Consider the following 25,514-nt stretch of genomic DNA (forward strand, 5'->3'; position numbering starts at 1 on the left):
AGCAGTATCTCAGGCACATGGGGAAACTGGTCACACAGAAAAGAATTTAATGACCTGGCCAGCCATGAAGTAAGCTATTGAAAACAGCTATCAAGATTTTATTTGCAGACCTAGGTCCATCCACCAAAATATTCTGTCTCACCAAGACTGGTGTTTACAGGAAAATTCCTCATATATAATTTATAATGATAGTAGCCATGAAACCTGCTATGCTTTTATTCCATTTGTATCCTCTTTTTCTGACATCATTGAGTAATACGAGGGCAAGTGGAGTGGAGCTTTTAACATCCCCTAGACAACCCTCCCTGCCTTTTCTTTCCTGGTCTCACCGAATGACCGCATGAGCTCGCCTCAGGAACAGCGTCGACCTTGTGGACCCACATATTTCCTCAGACCCCCACACTCAGGTTACAGATATATCTTGTCATTCTTTCTGCATGACGTCATTCACATTTGGCTTTTTGTGTTAAACCACACAGGAAAAACTCTTGGACAGACATTCTTCATTTTGGTCTCAACTATTGTAACAAACTTTTCTTCAGTTTGAGGAACGTTGTCCAAATTGCATCTATTCAGACTACTGTTGCAAAGACCACTTTCCCAGCTTGTAGCTGCAGCTGTAAGATTTTGCTCTGCAATTTTCTGCTGACACTTTCTTCTTCTTTAATCCCATCACAGGAAAAGCAACTTCTCTTCAGTTTTAAGGGCCCATCTCCTCTGTCATTTGATGTCAAGATCTGCTGGCTTTGGCAAGGGAGTGCAAGGCTTGAACGATTACCTCGCTGCACAGGAGAGGCTTCAGTTTTTTCAAGGCAGGAATTTATAGCATTTAGTGTAAATCCCACAGAGACTCCCCAGGAATAAAAACGACGACAATACCATATGCTGGTGGTGATTAGGTGGAAACCATGGGCAAAGCACATGTGTGCCTCATTTCCAAGAAAGGTACGAAAACTGGCTAAGGGATAGCTAGAAAGGATTACAAATTGCTTAATTTGTTTCTAGGCTTGGCCAATCATTCTTAGCAAACTCTATTATAAAGATTATTATTTCGTGTATTCTGGCATCACAGCCCTTTGGGTTTGATGGCCGCTCTGGAAAAGCGACCGACACATGCGGGAAGGGCGGAGGGCACCGGTTTGTTGGGGAAGCGGTGGGGCGGCGAGCAGGCGGCGTTGCGAGGGCTCTTGGCTGGCGCGGGGGCTCAGCCCGGCAGGCCTCGCCGAGGCTGCTCCGTGCGCCCGCCTCTGCTCGGCGCCGCGCTCGGGGCTGGCCTCGGCGCACGGCGGGCAAACGCCGGCCGCCTCGGCGGCGGGCGGGCGGGCCGGCGCGGCGCTTGCTGCGCCCGCCGAGGGTCTTCGGGGCCCAGGCGGCCTGAGGCGAGGCAAGGGCGCTCCCTGAGGCCTGAGGCGCTGCGGCCTCACCCCGGGCGGCCTTCAGGCGGGCGGCACGCCCTCCTCCCTGGACTCCCGCTCGGCGACGGCGAGGCCCGGCACGGCGAGGCCCATCGCCCTTCTCCCCCGCCCGCGAGTGCGCGCCCCGCCGGGTTTGGGCCGAGCCGCTCGCCGTAGGCAGGCCGCCGCCTCCCGCGCATGCGGGGTAGCGGTGTCGCAGAGGGCGGCCGGCCGGCGGGGCGGAAGGACGTTGGTGGGCCCGCGCTGAGGTGAGGCCGCGCTCCCGCTCCCCCTCCTGCCGCCGGGCCCCCCCTCGCCCCCGCACCCCGCCGGCCGCCGGCCGCCGCTCTCCCCTCGGCCGCGGCCCCGCCGCCCGTGGCGGCAGCCCGTGACCTCTGCGCGTCCCTGAGGGTGGCGGGGACGGGCCCCGCGGCGGAGGACGCCCTGCCGGAGGGCGGCGAGGGGCCGGAGCGCCTTCTGTGAGGGGGGAGCGGGGCCGGGCTTGTCTCAGCCTGGCCACGGCGGGGCCGGAGAGGGGCCTGTCTGCGGTGGGTCCTCTTAAATGCGGGAGGAGAGCGGGCCTGCGCGGCTCTGGGTCAGCGCCGAGGGCTCTGGGGACAAAACCATCGTCTTCCATCCCGCTCCGTGAGCGCAGGAGGCTGCACCGAGGGCGGCGGCAGCCTGCGGGCAGCGCGGCCTCGGAGCCGCTCCCAGCTGGGTGAACCTTGTGCTTCAAGAGAGCCGCCTGCTTCAGGCCTTGGAGGTTCCTAGTAATATCTTACCGGATAGAAAAAACATCTTTGAATGCAATAGGGTGTGCAGTTACTTAAAAAAAACCAAAAAAAACCCACAAACGAGTTCAAGAGGCATGTGCTTTTCCTTAGACGTGAATAAAATGTGATCAATGTTCTGAATGTCTTCTGATGTAAACACCAGGACAGCAGGCCTGAAGTGGTAGACCCTGCAGGGAGGGAAGGATTTAGTATGAACAGCGAAGGCCAGTCTTGATTCCATGAGTACTAGATGTAAGGAGTATAAAAGCTTGCTTAGATTCATGTCACAAATAGGTTGTCCTTGAATGATGACCCTTAAATATTCTCATTGAAAAGTCAAATAGGAGTGCTGTTGCTTCTGTTGTGAAGATGCTGATAACACAATACAAAAAGCACAATCTTTCTAGATAGAGTTACAGGAAATTATTTAAGTAGAGGTTCTTGTCCCACAATTCCCTTCTCTCTCTTGTCTCTTTTTTTTTTTTTTTTTTTTTCTTTTTTTAGGAAATATAATCACCATGTCGTCTGCACTACTGCCTAAGCCACAAATGCGGCGCCTTTTGGCCAGGCGGATGAAGTTTCACCTATTTGGGGCATTTTTTGTATCTGTGGGATGTGCGGCTTTGTACAAGGTGAGCTCTGTAGTCATTCAATTATAAACTGGACTCATTAGAGTATTGTAAGAATTCATAATATTTTTTTGTTGAGATTTGGTTGAGCTGTTCATCAGAAAGCTTTAGTAATGTGTTTTTGTAAGCATGTTTCCAGAACATAAATAAATCTTCCTAATCTTCATTTGAAGAAGTGATAACCTGATGCTTTAAGCTGTGTGATCGAGATCACGCAATTCGTGACAACTTAACCTTGAGTCTCCTAGTCCTAGATTACTCTTGATTGTTCGCACGATTGATGCACATTAACTGTAGATAGTCTGTGTCTCTCTCTGTCACGGCATCCGAGACTTGAGAGAGTTGTCAAAGTCTTATTTTATCTCTAGACTGATTTGAGAAAACTTGCTCATAAGCAATTTGGAAAACCCATCCTTCACACTGAAGATATCAGTGTGGGGAAGGCTAGTATGGTGCTTTTATTCTTTCTTTTGAAGTGTCGTGTGGAAATGGAGCATTACATTTCCAGAAAAACCCACTTACAAGTTGGAGTTTGTTTTTCATGGTCCTTAAGGGACTTCTGACAAAGATAAGAGTGGTAGTTGTTCTTGAGTGCTTTTACTAAATAATTCTTGGATCTCATACACACAAGCAAGGAACACAGTTTGAATTACTGTGGAAGAACTGGATCTTGGTTTGCCCACTGAACTCATTCAGACGCTATTTGCAGCATTTGAGTACTCAGGAAGCTATTGATAAAAGTGACTAGAAATTAAGTTAACTTCAGGTTGTTCACAAAAATATCACAGTCGTCTTAATCTTCTCAGAGATCAACAAATATCTATCAGAAACAATAAGCTTGCACAGATAAAGCTCAATATCTACTCAGCACATCTGTTAAAGAGGTAGGTGAGCTTGTTTGTGGTCAGACTTACAATATAATTTTTTTTTAATAGTCTGTGGTTTTATACCTTATTTGGCACCCCCACATTAATACACTAGTAAGGCAGCAGACCATATGTAGAAGTAGTAACATGGATCTCAGTAGTGATTTACTTACTTACATGTTAGATACTGTTGGACAAACCCACCTTGGACTTTCCTTCACATTTTTGGAGGCTTTTTGAGCATATCCCTGTGCTTCAGGTGAATGAGTATCCAAAGAGTCAGGATTGTGTCTTTACGCATTGGTGAGCTGTAAGAGTGGCTTTGGCAATCTTGTAAAATTTTACCAGACTTCAGTAGTTGACCTACAGTGTAGCTCAAGTTGTTTTAGGATGCCCTTTTATCTGGAGTTACGGTTTTGCAGCTGCCCATAGGCACAAAACTTGCCATGATGGCTTGTTTTACGTATAAAACTATTAGCAGGGAGGGCATTGGACACTTGAGTGTCAAGATAGGTGAAGTGTTTCTGGATCAAAAGTGTAATGTGCTATCTTGTAGCAGACTTTCTTTTTAAAGTTTCACTTCAGACATTTGTTTTCTTGACCAATGGTCAGGTAGCCTGGATTTGAGCAGGAACAAAGTAATATTTTACTAGTTTGAGCTAAAGACTTTTTAGACTGATAGCCACTCATACAAATCATAGCACTAATAGAAAAAATATTCTGTTCGTAAATCTTTGCAAGCTTTAATTTTCTGTGTGTTACTTTCCAGTTTGGAGTTGCTGATCCCAGAAAACGAGCTTATGCAGAGTTCTATAAAAACTATGATCCCATGAAGGACTTTGAAGTCATGAGAGCAGCTGGTGTGTTTGAGTCTGCACCACCCAAATGATGGTAACCTGCATTTACAGGTAATAAGCTACTCTGCATTAGAACAAGAGTAAGTTAGATTGTTTCAGTGAATTGTGCTTCTATTTGGAGGTTTTTCTTTTTTGATCAAATAGAAAGGTGCTTCCAAAGAAAAGCAATACACATTGCACTTGAGAGACCTCTGGGTAATAGAAACAGGAAGAAATACGGGAACTGGGGAGTAAGGGCAGAATAGAAAGCTCCTGAGTACCTTTTGAGTAATTTGTTTGACTTGTGTGATATAGGAGACTCGCACAGAGTGATGCCAGCCCTTTCCCTCCTCATGCAGCCATGGAGAGGAGAGAAAGCTCTTGTATTAAACTATAAGACTTGCCTGATATTGCTGTTATGTGGATGCTGTCACATCTTGAACTGCTTAGCTCCGGGCTGTCTATATCTACTACTTGCGTACTTGTGGTGGTACAGTGAATGAGAAAATGGAAAGGCTGTTTCTCTCTCGTAGCATGCATCTTAACGTAAGAAACAGAGACAGCTTCCACACATCCTTTTGAAGTTGCTGAGAGGGAGAAGATAACTAGTCATGAGGGGAAATACACTTAAATATATACATACATATGTGTGTATATATATAAAATTGCAGTGGCATACAGCTCTGTGTACTAATACTCAGATTTTTGCCATATTGAATTAAGCTTGAATAGAAGTTTGTTCACAATACTGTTTTCCTAGCACTTAACACTGCCTTTTGTTTGAAGGCTACCAAACTTTGTTTGTCGTAACACCAGGGAAAAAAAAGTTTTGATTTCAACCTTGTCATAGTTATTAATAAGCACTCTCACTAAACTGCACAAGCTCATGATGTGACAACGCAATAAAGAATTCCTCCCCCTTTCTTGATCCAAATTTCTTACATCAAGTTCTCTGCTTCTCTTAAAATGACTTCAAACTAATCTAGAATGATGGCTTTTTCATTCTTTTGGAATGTTTTCATATTGTGATCGTTATGTGATAATCTGTGGCTCTAATTATCTTGGCCAGCTGGGTTTTCTCAGCCTGTTTGCTTAAAGCAGCAAGATTGAATAAAAGATTTGTACTTAACACTGTTAATACTAAATTCTGTTGTGTGACAACCTGCAACTACCAGTTTTCTGCACAACGCAATTACATAAAAAAAGCAGAGCTTCAGCTCTTCTAACAAATTTAAAAAGAAAAAAAAAAAACCAACACCTGTGGCAGTCCCTTTGGGGTTTTGTTTTGTGAGAGGGGGAAACTTCTGTTCTTTAGCTATGACTGCAACAAAGATAAATAATGAAATGATAAATTTACCTGGTTTTAATCTTGGTCATTCTGCCTCTGATTCGGTCCTATTGCTAATACATAGGCAGTGTTAAACTTTCTTAGACACTGGAATTGCATTCTTTAGTCAGGTGGCCTTCATCAGAGTACTCTGAAAGGCCATCTGGTGGTAAAATCATTTGAAACAAACACTGTCAACAAGGATGCATGTTGAACATTTAATTGGAATCATGAGCAGGATTTTTTTCAGTGCAAATAGTGCTTCACTCTCAGTTAGCTTATGTTCCCATTTGCAGCTTAAAAAAAAATAAAAAAGTTGCACATTGTGTGCACCTGTTAAAATTAAATGTTTCCTAAACATTTCTTCCATTCCTTAATTACACCAGCTCAACAGAAAATGTGAAAGACAAATTTTTATATGTGATTTTGTTTGAATTGCCGATGCTTCTTATTCTTTAGCCTATTTATGTAAGAACTGATATTTTTCATTCTTTTATAGTAGAAAGAGGTTGTTTTTTTTGGAGAGACTGTGAAAAGGACAAGTACACAGAGCAGATGGAAGACATTTTCATTTGCCTCAGTAGCTTAAATTTTAGCTATGGAAGATGGATGGAGGTTGACTTTGATGTTTTTTTTTTTTGGTATAGTTACCTAAAGGGTGCAGTGGTCATGCCTGCTCTACATCTCCCATTTTATTGGAATATATTCTGTATGTGGCGGTAAATGCAGTGGTTTAACCTCACTGAATATGCACATTGGAATCAGTGCTTAGCCCCAAAATTGAGGAAAGGGTAGGGCAGGCGGGGAGGAGAGTTCATTAGTTAAGGTGTTAGCTTGGCACTCTGCACCGACTTTGTTCCTGCTGGGCACGTAGGCAACTTGGTGCCTAAGTGTGAACTTCCACTCTTGTGTCTACTTGGCGTGGACTTTGTGTGGTGGTACTGACAACGGAAACTAAGCGCAAGTATAAATTTGAGGAGCATCCTACCTCTGTAGTGTGCTCAGTAGTAGAATAAAGGGCCAAGCTAAGAGTTCAGTGCTAACCACTTGCATGACTCTTGTCATGGAGCGCAGCTGGTCTTGGATTGTGTTCAATGTAATGTGGAGAAGCAATTTGAATTTGGTTTTCTTCCTTCCTTGGTAGGTTGCCTACATCACTTGTTTCCTCTCTGGCTCCTAGCTGAAAGCTGCATTCCTTTCTCTTTCAGGCCTTTAGCAAGATTGATTCAGTTATCAGTGCAGCATGCACAGTGAATCTGATGTGCTGTGCAGTATTGTTCCAGCTCTTGATTTGTTCCATGTTTCACTTCTGTTTGCCACATGAAGGGTGTGTGAGTCTTAAACCATCAGGAAATAACAAGGGGAATTCCTCTAGACTAAACCACCACATAAACATTTCTCTCTTGCTTTGCATTCATACATACTAATATGTTTACTTAGAGCATGAAGTTTGTCCAACATAATCTTTTTTTTTTTTTTTTATCTTGCAGATCCCCTTCAGTCTAAGGAGACTTGATGACCGAACCGTATTTGTTCACTGAATTGTAAAGTGTAATGCACGTCAGTGCATGGCACGCTCCAATGTAACTCAATAAATAAAATACCTGTCAGGGGCGCTTGGTTGTCTTCATTAATGTCAGAACGCTCAGATGCTGGGAAGAGCGGTGGAAAGTCTATCTATCTAAATTGCTCAAGATGACCAAGTCTAGTTTTCTTTCCCCAAGGGATTAGTTGCAACTCTGTTTTGGCCAAATTCCACCTTTGATGACAAAGTATATCCCCAAACAGTTACTGCTAGGTTGTCCCAGGTGCTGATGGGAATATGCAAGAGGATGGTTGGCAGGGGAAGAGAGAGGCTGGATTGCTGGAAGGGTCTGTGTTACCTCTGGCTTCGCAAAGTGAACCGACCTTGAGATGAAAGAATGTGGAGAGGAATTCTGGAAATACGCTAGCCAGCCTCCCTGCCTTTTCCTGCTGCCATCATGGTGTTGCCTTCCTTACAGCAGCGAGCTGTTACATCAGGACTTATAAACCGTGCAAATGCCCACTCTTACACGTGGTGTGTTACTCTTAATTGGAAGATGACTCTAAACTGCAGGTGTGTTCACAGATACTTGATGTACAAGGGGAAAGAGGGTAAAAGCAGACAAAATAAGAAATACTTATTTTAGGATCTTGCAGTAATGAGAATCTTTGCATGCTGCTTCTAGATATCTTCTTTTTAATATCTGGAAGTAGTCAGCTAAGCATAGCTGTGATCTCCGCTACGTCCCGTGTAGTCCAAGAGCTGATGCTCTGTCTTGTGCCACGACGCCCATCGTTGGGAGCGCGCTTTGTGCCTTGCCTGTTGCTGAGGCTGAAGCTGGTATAGGAGTGTAGCTCGTGGTTGCTGAACGTGGGCAGCAGGAGAGGAGTCAAAGCTGATTTTGTGCAAGGAGGGAAGGCTTTGAATGAAGCAGCATGACAAATTAAGCCATCTGCGTTGTATTTGAAGGTCTCCAAATCCTGTTTGGAGTAACTCTCATCATTATTTTAAATGGATCATTAACTACTTAACACTTAATAGGTATCCGTGAGCAACATTTGGACTAATGAAAGCGTGTAAGTAATGTATTATTTGATCCAGCACACTATTAGAGAGCAACATGGGATTTTCTTTAAACTTTCCATACCGGCAGTGCTTCCTTAAAGCAAAGAAAGAATTTGGCATTCATGGTGCAGGGGAAACCATCTAGTAATCAAAATACCCCTGCTCTTTCTTACAAATGTAAACCAGAGCTTAACAATAGCAAATGATACCCATTTATCTTCCCAGTGTACAGTATAAACATTGTATGCCATTAAGTACTGACTAACATTTTCTCAGGCATGTCTGCAGGTTTAAATAGCCAGGGGTCTTTAGTCATACTGACAGCTTCAGCGGCGAAGAAACTTGCTACTGCCAGGTGCGCAGGCTAGTAGGCCTGGCTTCCCTTGCAGCTCTAGCCCCTATAGTCTTTCCAGTTGCTATAAATTAATTTACTCTTAAAGCCTAAGTTTCTTCTAAACAGTTATAGCCAACAGCAGTTATCGTTGCAGTCTGTGTTCCTTCAGTTACCAGCACACGTTGATTTAAAGAAAGAACTGAGTTTTGTGACCAAAGGTAAAAGATAGATGATAGCTTTTTGACCATACAGCAGAGCTCAAAGATGTCTCTGGCTAAATGTATTCAACAGCAACAAAGAAAGGTGAGCTCTAACAGCTTCTCTGTCTGTGCCTTGAGAGCCTGCAGGGTCTAAGCGTTGCTTGCTGCATGTATTGGGGTTTCACAAAGGGTGCAGAGCAAGGCCTTACTCCCTTTCGGCGGGCAAGGCCAACCAGCCCGGAGCTCGCTTTCCTCTGGCGTGGGAAGGGAGGGCAAAGCGGGGTACCTAACGCCGGAGTAGGCAGAAGGGGTAACCTTCACTTCTGGAATCAGCACCAACCCATCAATTTTCCCCGTTTTTTTTGTTTTTTTTTTTTTCCTTTTTGCCTTCGCCAGCAAGAGTTCAGCTAATCCTATCTTACCAACAACGCTTGGGAGTGGGACTTCACATAGGACAAGACAGACCTCTGCGAGTTAGAACCTAATCCGCTGCTCGTCACAGGGCCTGGCACGCTGTCTCTAGGAGATGCAGAGCTGAAAACCACGCTTGTCTGCTCTCAGACCATCCCAACCGTCTGTAAAGGTTTTTGCTACATTTATGTATGAAATAATACATAAAAAGGAATCGTTTGACCTAAACTGCTTTGGGAAAGGTCTTGCTGTGTATAAGCCTGACCATGCCTTCGCATTTTTGGCTGGCTGGCTTGCTTTATTCTTGATTGTTTGAAGAATGATTGATTGTTCTGGAAGCAAGCTAAAAAGATAGATTTGAAGTTGTGAGCTCTCCAGGTCTAAAGAGCATTAGGCGAGTAGGCATGTTTTAAGAGTACACATTGGAGCGCTTTAGCAGCTAAGTACAGGCAGCTGCTCTTTGGACAACTTTGTTTTCATAGTTCACACAGCTCATATGTAGGAGAGGCTGATTTATATGCCGCCTCCACACATGTTTCCATGCATGTGGTCAGAAGGGGGAGAAAGAACCTGCCTAATGCAGTAAAGATGCTAGCTTAATTCACTGAAGAAGAGTGTAATTTAAGCAAGTGTTTATTCCAGGAGAATATAATTCAGGATAAACACAAATGTATCTTAAACAATGGCCGCAATCTACAAACTTTTAGAATTTAAACTGCTGCCTTCCCTCATTTTTTACAGGTGTGTTTGTATCCTCTTGGCTGCTTTGTGTGCTACATAAATAATGAACAGATCAGTCTAATTCAAACGGTGACTGCAGTGCTGTTTTGATTCAGTTAGTCACAAAAGGATAAAACTTTTCAGCACACGTCTTTTGGCAAGCTAATTGTCAGTTTTTACTTCCAAAGTATTGTCACGATCTATTGCATTTTCTGGTACATGACGAAGTCCAGTGACCAGCTGGAATCTAAGGGGGTCTACATGAAGCTTGTATGTCTGCCTCGTCATTGTTCTGCACGGCGATCTGTTCCTTCCCTTGCAACCGAATGACCAAACAGCGCACGAAAACAAGTATTATAGGAATAGCTTTATTATCTTTAAACAGTCTCATTATTATATTACAATTTACTCACCAATATGCAAAATTAGAAGTATTAAACTATTTCCATAAAATATTCAGGAATGAAGCGCGCGTGTGTCTATACATATACATTTTTTAAATAGTGTTATTTAAACAATGACTAAGTTATTAAATCATGGTATGAAATGTTGACACTGGATGGGCTTATTTCACAGTCAGAAAAGGACGATGCAGATCCCAGGCTTCTGTATTTGCAGTACACAAGAGACACGGCTTTTAGAAATACCTTTTAACAAAACAGAACTCACGAAAAAAACATTGCAGTTACTACATTCTTAGTTACTGTGCATTTGGTCATATCAAGTATGCATAGAAGTTACTAACTACAAAGCACATGTATCTGCTCCAAACGATGATCAGATTCTATTCCAGTTCTTGTCTCCAATTCCCGCCACGTTCAGGAATCCCCAGACAAAATTCATGTCCATAAGTACGTAGAAAAGGGGAGAAAAGTAACACGCGTAGCTGAAAACCAAGTAAGCTTTTGCTTTTTAAAACAAAACTGCCATAGCCAGATTTGGTTTATAAAGTAATCTAACTGTGCCCAGAGTAAGACACTTACAAAGCTCATATGTCTTGATGTGTTTAACATTATATTCATAAGTGTATCATGATGGCGTCATTAACTATTAATGTAATTAGCGCCTGCGGGACCATACTTTTCGATCAACTTGGAAAAAAAATCTCACTCAGCTTAGCACAAACATATTTATTTGAAAGGTCTTGTTTGTAAATATCCCTGGTTTTATCTGTTCAAAGATGATAAGCAGAAAATGAATGAGAGCTTAAGTGAGCACGTACTATGTAGTGGTGGCAGATCAGAAGTAAGCGAGGCCCAACAAGGCCATACTTAGCACCTGCACATCTACATTACACTGAGCTTCGAGATTTTTGGTAGATTTTAAGGAGACTGAGCTCCGTTTCTTAAATTCTTGAACTGCATGTTCCTGGCTTCCAGCTAACGACCAGACAATGCACAATGTCATATATACATTGAAAGTCCTTCTGAAAATTCGATGGTGGATAAAATAAAGTTTCTGTATACAGACAGTTTTAAAAATAAATTCATGTTGTAGTTCATGTTTTGTTCTCCAAACCACACAAAGGCACTAGTTTACATTAAGGACTAATGTCCTGCAAAACTTCAGTCAAATAAAGGAAGCTATTTTAAGGTTAAAGTGGTGCTAAAACCCAGCTGTCACTAGTAACTTAGAACAGCCACACTGGCTTTTCCAGATTCAGTGGGGGAAAATGTTTTGCCTCAGGATGTACGCGTTGGGGGCAGTGCGTGGGGGGGGAAGGCTCAGCCTTGAGCAAGTTTTTACAGCTGAGTTATAAACCTGGTTTATAACAGAAACTGGCAGACCCTAAAATATGATATAGTAGGTATTGATACACATTTTGTGTGTGTGGCGAAAATGTCTGTATGCACACAATTTTTCCTTATTCTCTGAGTTTTGGTTATTGAAAAGCAAAAGGATTTTGACTGAGCTATAGTCCAGGGCTGTTCCTTTTCACTGTATTTGTTTGCTAGAACACTTTTCTTCCAGCAGCAGTACTGCGGCTAGGGAGCAGGAATGTTGAAAAGCTATTGGGCTTAACTTCGTTATCATCTCCTAACTCCTCAAAAATTATATGCATCTCTACTTGATGTAGGTTACTGCAGAGGAAGCATTACTTTCAAACCGGTAAGGTATTACTATACTCGCCACAAATAATTATTAATTAAATCCTTTCCTCAAGGCTTTATTTTTCACCATGGTGAATTTGCTAATGAATACTTGGGCAAAATTTGGATCAACTACATATTGATATGTTTTCATTATAGTTGGAAGGTGTTCGGTAGCCACAGTTTGCAATGCTGGCACTGTCGCGGTGCTGGGAGCGAGGTGATACGATGTCTTCGTGACGTACTCCACAAGGCGGTTGTACTGTTGTTCTGACAGTCTCTCTCTAGCTCCATCTGCCTGAAATCAGATAAGGTAAAATAGTTACTGAGTACTTGACAGTAACTGAACTTAGTAGTAAGGACAATAACTTCCACATTACTTTGTTGTTGAAAATCTTCCTCCCTGGGATCTTTCTTACAATAGTTTAATGGATGTTTTAATCAACAGTGTTCTCCCATAGTTTAGTGCTTGGCGGATTAGTCCTCTCCTTTGCTGTTTTGGATGCTTCTGAGAAGCTCTAACTCTGCCATAGAAAATGTAAGCAGTATCTTTTGAGAACTGCAGGGAGGGACACCTTGGTCAAGAGTAGATCTTTACAACAGATGAACTCTGTAGACAGGAAAAGCATCTGAACCCCTTTTAGAAAAATGCCAGTAGCTCTTGGCAAAGCTTATCAGATACCAATTCTAATTAGCAAAAACATTTTCTCACAAAGTACAATTAAAGACAGCCCATAGCTATATCTGAGCAATTAAGTTTAAGTCTTTAACTTACTTGATTTAAAATAAAGACTAGAAGCTATCTTCCAGGTGTATGTTCTATAACGGGATATATCCATCTGCTTCTGGTAACCAAAAAAGCCATTCTGGGTCAGAGGACCCACACAATTACATTTTTTTTTTAAACAAAAGGGTTTTACTAAAGATGGTTTGGGTGTGTCGTTTCTAGAGAAGAAATTAAGGTGCCTATGCAAACTGCCTTCTCCACCACCATGACTTGGAAGGACTCCTCTGAAGAAATCCCTTTTTGCAGGCTGAAATATGTAGAGGTTCAAGGCTCTAGCAAGAAGGATGCAAGTAACCTACCTCTAGTGGAAAAAAATACAGTAAAACAAATACTGTCAACAGAAAGGTGGCATCTACCGTATGGTTCCAACCAGATAAAGTATTAGATGAAAAGCCATGGGCAAACCTGGCTTTGGAAGATCAATCTGCTGTGCCCTTTTTTTGAAGAAGAAATTGAAGATGACCAGGATTAGCTTGAGAAGGGAAAGCATGCAAGCCGGCATCAAGCTAGTTGCATGGTTTCAAAAAAATGTGTTTCAGAAATCCCGCCATGGATGCTACAGTGGTATCACTAGCAAAGTCATTCACAACAGAAGTTATTTCCAAAATACAGCAATGAACAAAAAGGCAGAAGCTATCCTAGGCCTAGGCTTTGATGCTTCCTTATTTACACTTGGAGAACTGCTGACCAGTTTCATTTTTGTAGGGTTTAAATGCCTTTGTTTGTTGGATGTCACGCTAAGGATTCAAAGACTGCTATCTTCTGACTGTCTTTCAGGGAGTTTTGCACATGCCTCACTAGATGCGATGATATTTTCAAACAGTGCCATTGGATTCAATTTAACATCCACGATCAATATCTTGTCACATCTCTTAACTGCAAGGCTCGTTTTAAACAAACCCTTGCTTATTTGAAGAAAGAATTAATAAGACTGACAGATAGTGACAGATGTCACATCCAAATCAAAACAGTCGCCTGTTTTTTTTACTATGCCTTTGGAGATGAATTTGCTGCTCAGCAAGTAGAAACACTCCTGTTTTCAATCACCACCACAAAAATGCGAAAGGAAGTGGGCTCATGAACAAGCTCAGAAGCTCAAGGTTGGAGCCCCTGCCTAAAAACAGCAGAAATGATGAAACAGGCAGAGGAGAGTGTGGTTTCCATGAATGACCTTAAAGGGAGGGAAAAATCAGAAGGCAGACTGCTGCAGCAGACTCATGGCTAACGGTGGAGAACGGTGTCTGAACCACGTCTTCAATCTGGCGGCATAGAAAAAGTCTCTCAGCAGTCAGTCTGTTTTACCAGTTGAAAGGAGAGAAAAATGCTGAAGTATCACCTATGTAAACTAGATTTTAAGTTATTGGGTAAATCTTGCAGGTAGGTGGCTCCACATTTTTTCCCAATTTCTATTTCTAGGTAGATAAGCCCAGGGGAAGCTGGATTATAGTTCTGCCTCCACACTGACCAAAACACCCAAGTTATCAAGGGAGATGGAAAGGGTGCTGGCATCCCGTTCACCTACGCTAGTGAACCCATTCTTCATTCAGCCCCAGGCTACAGCCCACAGATACAGCATAATTATTCAGGAGGAAATATTAACTGCACTTGGATGGTCTTCCAAAGTAACTGGGACCCTGCTTGCTTCCAGGTGACTTCATCTGCAACCGTCTGCTTCTCCAGCCAGTTTCAGTTTAGCTTATATTGTCAAGACAACAACAGAAACTTGGAATTGCTGTTATCCTACATTTTTTCCTAAATGGGACCTAACATTGTCACTAAGTGCCTTAGCCTACTACTTTGAACAACTATAATGTTAATAGCCAGACCATTCAATGAATCAAAACTCAGTCAAGGGTTGCTTAATGCACCTACTAGAGGAATCTTAAAGATATCATGTCCTTTCATGCTAGAAGGCCATACTTTTGAGTTAAGAACTCCAGCATTTTTCTAAAATTCCTCCCATTATGGCTTATAAAGAATAAGCCTTCAGCAATTCTAACTCTACAGTAGCTACAGCACCTTTGCTGTGCAGCCCGGGCGTGCGTGTAGCACTGACGGGCTGCTTTGTGCACATTGACTAAGGAGATGTGGTTCTTTAGGGTTTTTTTCACTGCTTTGAAAAATCCAGAGACTGGTTTTCAGCTCCAGAGATGATAACATGTAGCACTATCATGACAACCCTGTTGCAGATCATCACAAAGAAATTCTGGAATATCTGAAATTCCAGGGCCCTTCAATTTTTTGTTGTCTTCTTGATGTTATGAGCTATACAAAGACCAGCTGGCAGAGCAGGTCTTTTGAATTTGATGTCTGTCTGGAAGCAAGCAGTGTTTCAGTTACTTTGGAAGATAATCCAAGTACAATTAATGCTTCCCTTTCAATAACAATGTTGTCAGTGCCAGAGTTTTCAAGAATCTATCCAGGCTATTCCTAGCCAGATGGATTAAGTTCTATATTGTGGAGGAGAACAAGTCATCAGGCAAACCTATTGCTGAAGGAGTCAAAATATGCTCTATAACATCTCTGGTGATTACAGCTGTAGAATAACTCATGTTTTGTTTCCTAATAGTTCCAAGAAGCCGAGGAGAGGGAAAGGGAGAAACTGTTTTGGGCAGAGCTGAAACAAAACTTTTGGCAATTATTTTTGTGAGCAGTAAGACAAAAAAGTGGATTTTTATAATGTTGAAATGAAATGTTTCAATTTTTTGTATTATTTCTAAGATCTTTGACTAATTAATCAGAAAAATCAGAAAAATAGACATAATTTACATTTGATAACATTACCTCTGTTTTGCTAAACTCACCATAATATTTTGGTTGACCTGCCTGGGCATTTTCCAGCTAAAAATTCTGGCCATCTTTACTAATGTCATCATGTACAGACGTGTCTGCACTTCAGCTGCGGAGATATTCCGTGCAACAGGATGGCCTACCATTAATATTTAGGAGTCGTGTCTATTTGGGTGTAGCTCTGCAGCTCTGAGGCCGCTCACCTGCCAGTCACAGCCTGCTGCTCCTGTCGGGGAGCTGAAGGGGAGGCCCTGGCTCCCACCAGCACCAGCGCTGCACACAGCACCCCAAGCACCACAGAACTGACACGCTCAGCTGCAGAAAGGAAATGACTAAGTATGACATTTCCCAATCCACTAAGGCAAGAAACTATAATAATTAATTACAAAAGAATATTACTTAACTCTAGGTAATTACTAAAACTTTATGAAGCCTTTGGAATCTTTTATTGTGTAGCTGCCTTAGCATAAAAAAAAAAAATTGAACTTTCTTATTCTTGTCTGCCTTACTTTCAACTGCTCCTCCTTATAGCACATTTCTTTAAATTTTCACGCAGATTTCAGCATCAGCATCTGCATTCTAAAGGAATATTTTGCCAGGTCTGTTTTGTACAGCTTCACTTAGCTTTTGCTGTCTTGCCGTCACTGACTTTGCTCCATCTGGGGCACAGGCACTCTTCACCGCGTTTATCGTGCCATACATTTTCACTGTATTCTCAAGAGCCTGTCTCAGCAAAAGAGATTGTGTACTGAAGCTGGGTGGCTCAAGGCTTACAGCTCCTGGCACTGCTATGCCACTGGAGCAGGCCTCCCACATTTCTGTCCAGAACTTCTGAAAAAAACATGTGTTTGGTCCAATACCTCCAGAGCAGGTACCTTTAATGAGTGTACTAGCATGTGTGCGTGGGAACACTGGACTCTGCACATGCCATGTAGAGTTGCCCTGTACATGTACAGGAGCCACTTGCCCAGAAGTCCTACACATTCCCAGCTGCAGCAGCTGTGGGGACTAGAATTAGCCTCCCTGTCCCTTGCCTTCCCTTCTCCCAGACAGGCAGCCCCTCTGCCTCATCACCCTTTTGCAGCAACCTTTGGGCGAGCAGCCCTTCCCCCAGAGCAGCAGCCCACTCCTCACCCCTTGGATAACCAGATACAAAGACAAGCGCCACCACACTACAGCCTAATAAAAAAAGACCTGGGCTGGTGCTAAAGTTCGGGTTAGGATGGGTTAAGTGCATCAAATGCCTTAGGGAGAACAAATTATCTTCCTCTTCCCTCCAGGACAGTAGCTCTGGACTGAGCAGGATAGTCTGGATTCAGTCTGATGTGTGGCTCCAGCAACCACACAGCACTCAGGGATAAAAAAGCTGAGCTTTGCCCACTCGCATCAAAATTTAAGTAATGCCTCATGTAGCTTTGTGGTGAGAGAAGGCAACTTCAGTCAACAGCACTCTGTGAGACTGAGGTTAGTGGAAAGACAATAAATGTAAATAGAGAATTCAGCACTAAAAAAAGCTTTCACAAAGAAATCCAAGTGCTGCCATGACACAGATGAAGTCCTTGCTGTGCTGGAATTGATGGCAAAACTCTTCAGTGACTTCAGCAAAGCTAGGATTTTACTGAAGGTGCTGAAGCCTCCCCTGCTTTTTGGCACACCTCATACTTCATGGGGTTTTACATATGTTCTTTTCATATATTTGAAACAGAGAAATTTCTGGTATAGCAGTCTGTGAACTACCTGAGACACTTCTATAAAAACAACAACCAGGACATGCGTGTTTGCTTTTGAAATGATCTCTCATATGATTCCACTTGAGAATTTAATACAATAAACATTGTTTCCCGAAAGTGTAAAAATATAACATTCTTCTACCATTAAAAGAAGATAATTAATCCAAACCCTCAGTATTCAAATGGCTTAGAGATCTTTCAATATGAAGATGAAGGATTTATGCTCTTACTGGCAAACACTTGGTGCATCCAATCTCAGCAAAAGAACGGATCCACTTTAAAGTTAGCATTTGCAGAAGAAGGAAGATCTAAGGAAGTAAATACAGCTAGCAGCCATGTAAGACCACTGCATTGGAAGTGGCAAGATAAGAAACATGCTGAAAGGAGCATGCATCAGCACCACTGCACTGCTAAAACAGAATTCACAGAAGAGTAAGAGGAACTGTTCTCGCTGCGACTTTGCAGGCACCGGCAGCAACGCTGACTTGCCAAACAATAAACACCTCACGCACACGTAGCCATGAGAACCTCTTCAGAAAAGAGGTGGTGCTTCCCAACAACCCAGACTTCCTCTACTTTTTCGCTCAGAAAATTGCTGTCACAGAGATGAGATGTCACGATCAATAAGAGGACAGAAGGGAGGAGACACGTCCCCTTCACCCAAAGGGCAAAACAGTCAACTCTGAGGTGCATGAGAACAGCAGGTCCCCTGGTTTGGCACTTAGACCTCCGGCCTCCCGACCCACACGTGAGCATGCCCGTTGCCAGAAGCACCATCATCAGCGTAACTTTATCTTCGAATGAAAATCGTACTCAAATCTTTACCTCCGAATCGGAAGGCACTCTCTGTTGTTTTAGCTGCACCTTCAGCAGGTCTTTTTGCTGATCATCTTCCAGACAATCGATTTCCGTCACGGGGAATGCCTGCTGCTGCGTGTCTTCACTGATGCTGACCACAAAGAGCACCTCTGAGGTGAGCAGCAAGCAGCCTTCATGCTGCTGGCCTGATCCACTCACAATCATGACGTCTAAGGCCATATGGAGCTCCGGCCTTCCTAGAGATTGCAGCATTTTCCTGCATTATCAAGGAGGAAAAAAAAAAAAAAAGAAGAAAAAAAAAAAGTAGTCAGTGTTATGCACTGGATCCTCCAGGACTTCTTTTGATCACTAATGTTTTTACTTAAGCTTGTAGCTATCACCTACAAATATAAAAGAAGCCATGGAGTATATTCCAGATCTCCATTACTGAAAGATGTAAGACTTAAGATTTAGAGAATAAATGTGAAAATGCTATTTATCAAAACCCCTTAATCATTCACTGGAAAATTGGCCTAATAACTATGCTAGGTCAGCCTATTTCCCATCCTAATAGAAAAATTACCCTGAGAAGTGGCTTACAAATTCAGTACAGAAAATAAAGCTATCTTCACTAACAGCCGTTTCTGGGGATATGCAGTATTTTTCTTGGGCTCGGTGCAATGAGAAATAAGTAAGAACTCACTGAATGCCATTAAATAAAGATCAGCTCTGTAGTTCCAAAGCTGGAAGCAGATCAGCAGCCCATCACTTGCAGATTGGGTTTCTATGCACTACCTTTGTGTTTAATGTTCCTAAACAAACTGCCATAACTCAGCCTTTCCTAGGGAAGCAGCCTGTTAACTTGACCGCAGGCCAGAACCTATTAATAAACAATGTGGATGTAAAAATGAGCAAGTGTCTAAATAATTTTACCAGACATATTTGACGTGGCTATTTGGAGCCTGCTCAACATGTTGATCATTTGGATGAGAGCGCTGCTTGGGAAGCTGAGAAAGTCCAGCTCCATGCAAAATACCTGTGGCAAGAGAATGTCGGTTTTTTAGTAGTTGTTTTCTACGAAACAGTTACATGTTGCAGTGATGTCATCTGTTCAGAGCAGTTCATAAAATAGTGCAGATCCAAAATGATGTCACAACTTTGGAAGCTGTAGTCAAGATAATTCATTAAATATTACAATGCAAGAGTTGTGCACTTAACCCCGGTGATCTTGCATTAGCAAGAGACAAAAAAACCCCCACTGTGTGTTCTAAAAATCAGCCATACACTTGCAATCAAGAGAAACATAATGCTCCTGAGAGCCATCATTTCAGAGCAGGATCGGACACATCACTTAGGATTTATGTAGAAAAAATCAAGACCGTTGTTAACTTTCTTGCTTAATATTAAAATACTTCCATATACGTGTCACGATCGGTACAAATTAGAAGGCAAGTTTGCCTAGATACTGTATTTAAATGTTCAGTTACTTAATCCAGCTGTTAAACACAGATCCATATACATTTATGAGATCTCCCGGGGCATCTGGTTTATTGTGAATTCTTCTTAGTGCCAGCACAGAATGGAGACTACAAGAAGCAGTTAAACAGGTTTCTAAATAGACTATCCAAAGCTGAAGATGATACAGTATGTATGCTTTCAGATGGCTTGTAAACTTTTAAAGATGAGGTATGGTCACCAGAAAGAATGAGTAGGTTGCAAAAAAATTCCCAAATTAAGTAGTTTTAAAAATTTTTACAAGACAGACAGGAAATAGGTTAAGCAGCAAGCACTAGTGTTATATGGTTTACTGCAAAGTTACTCTTTAAATAAACAAAGAAATTTTCTTTTGTCTAATTAAGCATTCCATTGAAGCAAAAGGCATTTTCGCATAAGGGTGTCAATAACTTAGATTCCTTTTTACACAATGGATAATAATTTAAACAAAACATCAGCGCTGAAAAAAACCCTTTAATTTTTAGCACACATGTTGATGGTAATGCTTAAAAGCAGCATCCCAGTTGTAACAGTTGGCTTACCGAGGTTCTCAGCATTATGTGAGTGAAAATGTTATTTACAGATGGAGAAAGAGAGAACATGTGTTTATTTCTGTGTGGTCCCCCACCCCTCGGTCCCCCCCAAGAGGCACGGTCCCACTTCCAATCCAGTTGTGGGTAAGAGTTACTTGAACTCTTGTGTGTTTTCCTCTCACGCACTGTCAGCTATTATTGATACAGTTTTTATGTTTTTTCCTGGCTAACTCTTTTTGTCACATGCTCATGGAAAACATGATGCCTTGTATACCGTAAACGCAATGAAAAGTGTCCCTCTACTGTTACAAGTTTCTTGATAAAGACTGCAGTGGAATTAAATCTAGAAAGAATAATGCCATGGGCAGCAAAAACAACACACAGCCAGCTGACAACAGAGACAAGTTTCTGATTTTACCGATAGAGGTTTTACACCTATGGGATGCATAACTCAGGAGAGCAGTTATTATTTACGCTCATACAAACAAGATAATGTTAAATTGAAAGCATTGTAGTAATTAAATGTTTCATTATTTCTTCAAATAGATTGCTTCAAGGAATGAGTTCTGAATGTAGTGGGAAGCGTGGAAACAATATCTTAAACTTAAGCCCTAGGAAAACTACTCGTATTCTAATCAACACATCACAAACATAAATATTACTAGCGATTAAAGGCTCAAATCTTCCAGGTTTGTCCAGTGTAATTAGTGAAGCAAAATTATTGACACATTGTTCTTGTATCAACAGGTCTCCCTGCTTTTTCTCCCTGACTGCTCTCCTGCCCCCACTTTAAACATCCAGACCAACAGCTTTGATTTAGTGATACTGAAAACAAAGAAATTAGTGTATTTTGATATTTTATTTTTATTTTTTACAGTTTTGGGTCACCCAGAAGTATTCACACCAATCTGAAAGGATTCACCACCACTGCCACTAAGCACTCATCTAGGTGGAAAACCCACCTCTGGTCATTAAAAGGTTACCCGTGTATCCAAAAACGGGACTGTCTTCTCACAGCTCTCCAGTTTAAGGGGGATGCTCCCACTACACGACTCACTTCTTTCTCCCAGGAACAGAAGTCTCTCTCTGTGCAGAGACAGCACAACCCTTTCCTTGCCGTAACAAAGCAATCTCAAAATAACGCTGTAATTGGATATAGCGTTGCTCTAATACTTTTATGTCAAAAACTCTTTTGTAAGCACATATGTTTCTGCAACTAATTCTACTGTATTCCAAGGATTACTTCATGCTTTCTGCATTCTGTGTTTCTGTGGCTGTACAACGCTGATCGGTAACACAAGAGAGAAGCACAACATGATGGCTTTTAAGAAAACCAGCACAACATTTATAACTATTCAGCGGTGGCATTTCTAAATCTTTCTGTAAGTCACACATCTACTGAGCCAAATAAGACACAGCAGGTTGTATCTGAAGAGCATTTTAAAATTTAAATGGAGATGTTGGAAATAGAGAAACTCACCGTAACCTGTCTGGGAGACGAGCTCAGCTGCCCCTCCGATGGGCTTTGTGAAGACGCCCATGATTCCTTTCCCCACACCCGAGATGACCCCTCTGGCTTTGTGCCCGGCTGAAGCTTGGGCCTCAGACACTCGCTGAAAATTCTGCATCGGCTGATCCACGATCCCAGCAATTGCACCTGAAAAAACAAGAGTCCCTTGTAATTAGTGAAGATTAATATCCCAGAATAAGAGGAAATGTTACTACTGGACCTGAATGTTGCTTGGATTACAGACTGTATGCCGCCCTTCTTATACAGCTATTTAGCATGCGACCAATTAGCTAAACGATACCTTAGCTTCCATTTAAGTTAAATCTCGACTTCCTTTTTTTAATATATTTTATTTTTTTAAACACTTAGATCACTTAACTTGACAGTATGTTTTCGTCTTTCAACTGCTTTCACTAAGTGCTTTTGCTGAGTTAGTTCAGTTTAGCTCATTCTCTGTAGCAATTCTGAAAATGTCGGGCTCGGAATCAAATCCACTCGTTTTAGAAGACGTGAGCTGTTATGGAAATGAGATTTTCACGTAAGCCTGAGATTGACTTCATGAGAATAAAAACTGCCTGTATTCAATAGATCATTTTTATATCCTCGTCCACTGCCAGAAATGTTCATAAGCTAATGCAACTTTTGATATATTACTAAGATTAGCAGAATTAGACTTTGAGACTTTTTGTTACTTTTTTGTGAAAACGATCATATTTTACTTTAATGCGCATGGGTCAAACTTTTACAAGTGACACAGTGACCTTCCTAGCTTTTAGTATCAACAGAGAACTCCGACTTAAATCTTCCTAAATGTAAACAGGTATGTGAGGTGGTACATTTCTTTGATCTTGAGTTTACTCGAGCCACTTAACCACAGACATGTCTCTAGTTATTGTAATCTTGATAGATAAGCTATTTGGAAATCGCTAAGAGTACGAGGATTGGACAAAGTGGCATCAGTTAGAAAATGGCCTGCCTGATCCAGGGTTCTTTGCTCAGTGGAAAGCAAGTTTGCAGGCTCCTCGGCTAGCTCTCAGTTTGCACCTTCAGCTGCAAATATCAAGATAAAACAATTATTTAAGGAGTAGGACCAAGTGTCACCTTGGTAACCAGGCATTTTTACTGCAACCCAGACATCTTTGAAGATTCTGCTTTGTGTGTGGAAGCAAATCCAGGTGTAATTCCACAGATTCGGACAATCGCAGCTGAGGTATTTGGCCCCATGTGTTTACCAGTGTGACATGCACTAGTCAGCTAGCTGCTAACCGGTTTTCAGATGGTTTTAGTTACTGTCACTGGATAAACAGAGAAGTCACTAACTTTGAACAACAAGAACTAATATTGTACTTGTACATGGCATTCTGTCCAAAGAAAAGACAAGGATGAGAAGCAGCACACATTTCCCCAGATCCTTGTCCCTGGGATACTATCTATCAGCCATTCAAGAAACTTGCATCCCCCATAAATGCCTCCCTCTTCTCTTAGAGAGATTGCTTCCAATTTCTATATGTGTACCCTTTACTGATAAATGTATAGTATTTTCCCAGAAAATGCTGGTCTATTGTTAATGTGACACCCAGTGTTTTTATGGAGCTCACTCACCGAAACTGAGCGTGCAGCTGAACGTTCACCCTTTGTACCGCAGAGGCCACGAAGCTTCCTTAATGCCATGCCATGGAAATGATACAATTTTCAATTGAATTCTGTTTCATTAGTACTTACCAGCTGCTCCTGCTGCTTGCCTAAAATAATACCCCAACACCGCATTACACAATTGGGATTGTTCGTCCAGTCTCTTCTTTTGTACAATTGTGATGCATTTGAAGGCATAAAACAATACTTGGTGTTCTGCTAAGTTACAGTATTACATTACCCTGTGACCTCCTTCACCCTATCTATCGAGGTCATCTGCAGCAACTGCACTTTCAGAACAGAAGTTATTGCCTTATTAAATGTAATCCACCTAAGTCCTAGCACTAGTAAATTATTTACTGCAATACACTTGAGCAATGTTATAAGGTAATAATAAATAAGAGCCTACTCCAAAGGACCTGTGGTATGCTCCAGGCACTTCTCAGCTGGAATTAGGCCCAGAGGACAGGGAAACAGAATGGAAACTGCTGTGGCTATGTTATATAAGATTATTTATATAATACTCCAAATAATATATAGCTTAATTAGCCAGTTGTTTAGTACTTCCACACTTTCTGTTATTCTGCCATTTTATGCATGCTCTGAACTTGTCTGTGAAGCCATTGCGCTTTCGTACCTCAAATGCTTTTACGAGTCCTGTCTTTCTACCTGCAAAAAATATAACCAATGACGTTCTTTTCCCTCTCTGCTCTCCCTTTGTAATCTCTTATCTCAAATTGCAACTCACTGACACAACTCATGCACGTGCTGTGGTCATGCCCACAAATGACATGAACTATAACCTCACTCCTTTCATTCAGGAGTGCTGGTCCTATCACCCTTGCATGGGGAAGCCAGATTTGTGCAGCTCCTTTCCTGTGTGCATCATGTGTGGGCAAAGGAAAAAAAAAAAAAAAAAAGGTCAAAGGCTGAGCAACCTCAAAACCCAACAGCAGTGAGATAATGGTGACACACGCGTGAGGTTTATTGCATCTCCTAGCACCAGAAACTGTGCAAAGCAGATGTCCCCTGGTCTCCACGTGGCTTCTTTCTTTTGAACATAAAGTTAGTGGTAGGAGCACCATGCTGGATGGACTTACCATAGAAGGTCTCTCCTTCCAGGTTTCAGTAGGGTATGAGGGAAGCAGAGCATGGAACCACATGTAGGGGTTTCTCCCTTCCCACTCTCATTCTCACAGTCTAGAGACATCTATGGTGTCCTACGGCTGTCCCTGTCCCTTCTTTGTAATGTCCCTTGCCCTTTTTTTTTTTTTTTTAAATGAAACCATTCTCCATTTTTCTTTCTTTCCTTACCCTAGGCATTCAATTTTATATGCATGTCCACATATGTACACACACATTATGTATGTATAAAGAAAACCTCAATAAAATTAAACACCAAAGCAACAAAACAAAAACATATTCTTCCATTACTGGACCAAAGAGGTTCCAGCAACATCGTAACATCTGCTAAACATCAGCTGGGGTGCACTCTGGTTAATACATGTTGCTCAGTAACCATAAAAAAGATACTTTGATAACTACAAAATTCAGATAGTTCAGAGTATATCACAGTATTACTTCAAGAAGAATTTGATTACGGGCAGCAACTGGTTCCTGCGCAGACTAACAGTGTTTGGTGAAGGTAGCATGGCTTACAGAACGTAGCAAAGCTCAGGCTGCTTGTGACAAACTCTTTCAGACCAAGAAATAATTGGAAAAAATCCCCCACCAGGAGAAACTGGCCATGCTTTGCCATGAGGCTGGAAACTAGCCAAGCTGAAACCCTTTCGCTTCCTTTTCTTTTCTGTGTTGTCCTTCAGGATTGCTGCAAGTGTTTCACACCGAAAATACGGCTGAAATCCAGGCTCTGCCTCCTCTAGCAGCAGAGTTACACTGTCAGTCAGTATTACTATCAATTCACTTTCCCCAAAAGCAGGCAGGAGTAACTGAAATGTCGAGCACTTTTGCCATTGTGCAAAACTTTTTGGTTATTCGGATATGCTCAGCCTCCTAAAGGGAACTACTTCAATACAGTATTTTTCACTAGAATCAGTAGTTGAAAATAAA

General features: G+C 42.0%; 2 protein-coding genes across 15 annotated transcripts in view; one reads left to right on the plus strand and one right to left on the minus strand.

The window, feature by feature from the left end:
• The first annotated feature begins 1,546 nt into the window (after nt 1–1,546).
• Nucleotides 1,547–7,440, plus strand: COX6C (cytochrome c oxidase subunit 6C). The gene is made up of 4 exons (XM_082330466.1): nt 1,547–1,663; nt 2,672–2,799; nt 4,432–4,570; nt 7,316–7,440. Exons 2-3 carry the CDS (start codon nt 2,686–2,688, stop codon nt 4,549–4,551), a joined length of 234 nt encoding a protein of 77 aa, XP_082186592.1. The 5' UTR covers nt 1,547–1,663; nt 2,672–2,685; the 3' UTR covers nt 4,552–4,570; nt 7,316–7,440.
• Nucleotides 7,441–10,444: 3,004 nt separating this feature from the next.
• Nucleotides 10,445–25,514, minus strand: part of VPS13B (vacuolar protein sorting 13 homolog B) — a 485,731-nt gene continuing 470,661 nt past the window's right edge. For 13 of the 14 annotated variants that reach the window (XM_082316760.1, XM_082316766.1, XM_082316768.1 and 10 more), the window contains 4 exons: nt 21,783–21,959; nt 19,209–19,311; nt 18,303–18,552; nt 10,445–12,468 (listed from right to left, as the gene is read on the minus strand). In XM_082316760.1, the coding sequence (XP_082172886.1) occupies nt 12,223–12,468; nt 18,303–18,552; nt 19,209–19,311; nt 21,783–21,959 (776 nt within the window). In that variant the 3' untranslated portion in view covers nt 10,445–12,222. Of the gene's footprint in view, nt 12,469–18,302; nt 18,553–19,208; nt 19,312–21,782; nt 21,960–21,983; nt 22,327–25,514 lie in introns of those variants that run through there. The other variant, XM_082316757.1, reaches the window with a different exon arrangement.

This window comes from Platalea leucorodia (genome assembly GCF_965183815.1).
Source record: "Platalea leucorodia genome assembly, chromosome: 1".
Classification (NCBI taxonomy): domain Eukaryota; kingdom Metazoa; phylum Chordata; class Aves; order Pelecaniformes; family Threskiornithidae; genus Platalea; species Platalea leucorodia.

Excerpts from the sequence above, each read along its gene's own strand:
- COX6C (XM_082330466.1), top strand. The coding sequence starts at position 2,686 with ATGTCGTCTGCACTACTGCCTAAGCCACAAATGCGGCGCCTTTTGGCC. Across the intron at positions 2,800-4,431 it reads GATGTGCGGCTTTGTACAAG|TTTGGAGTTGCTGATCCCAG; the intron begins GTGAGCTCTGTA and ends GTTACTTTCCAG.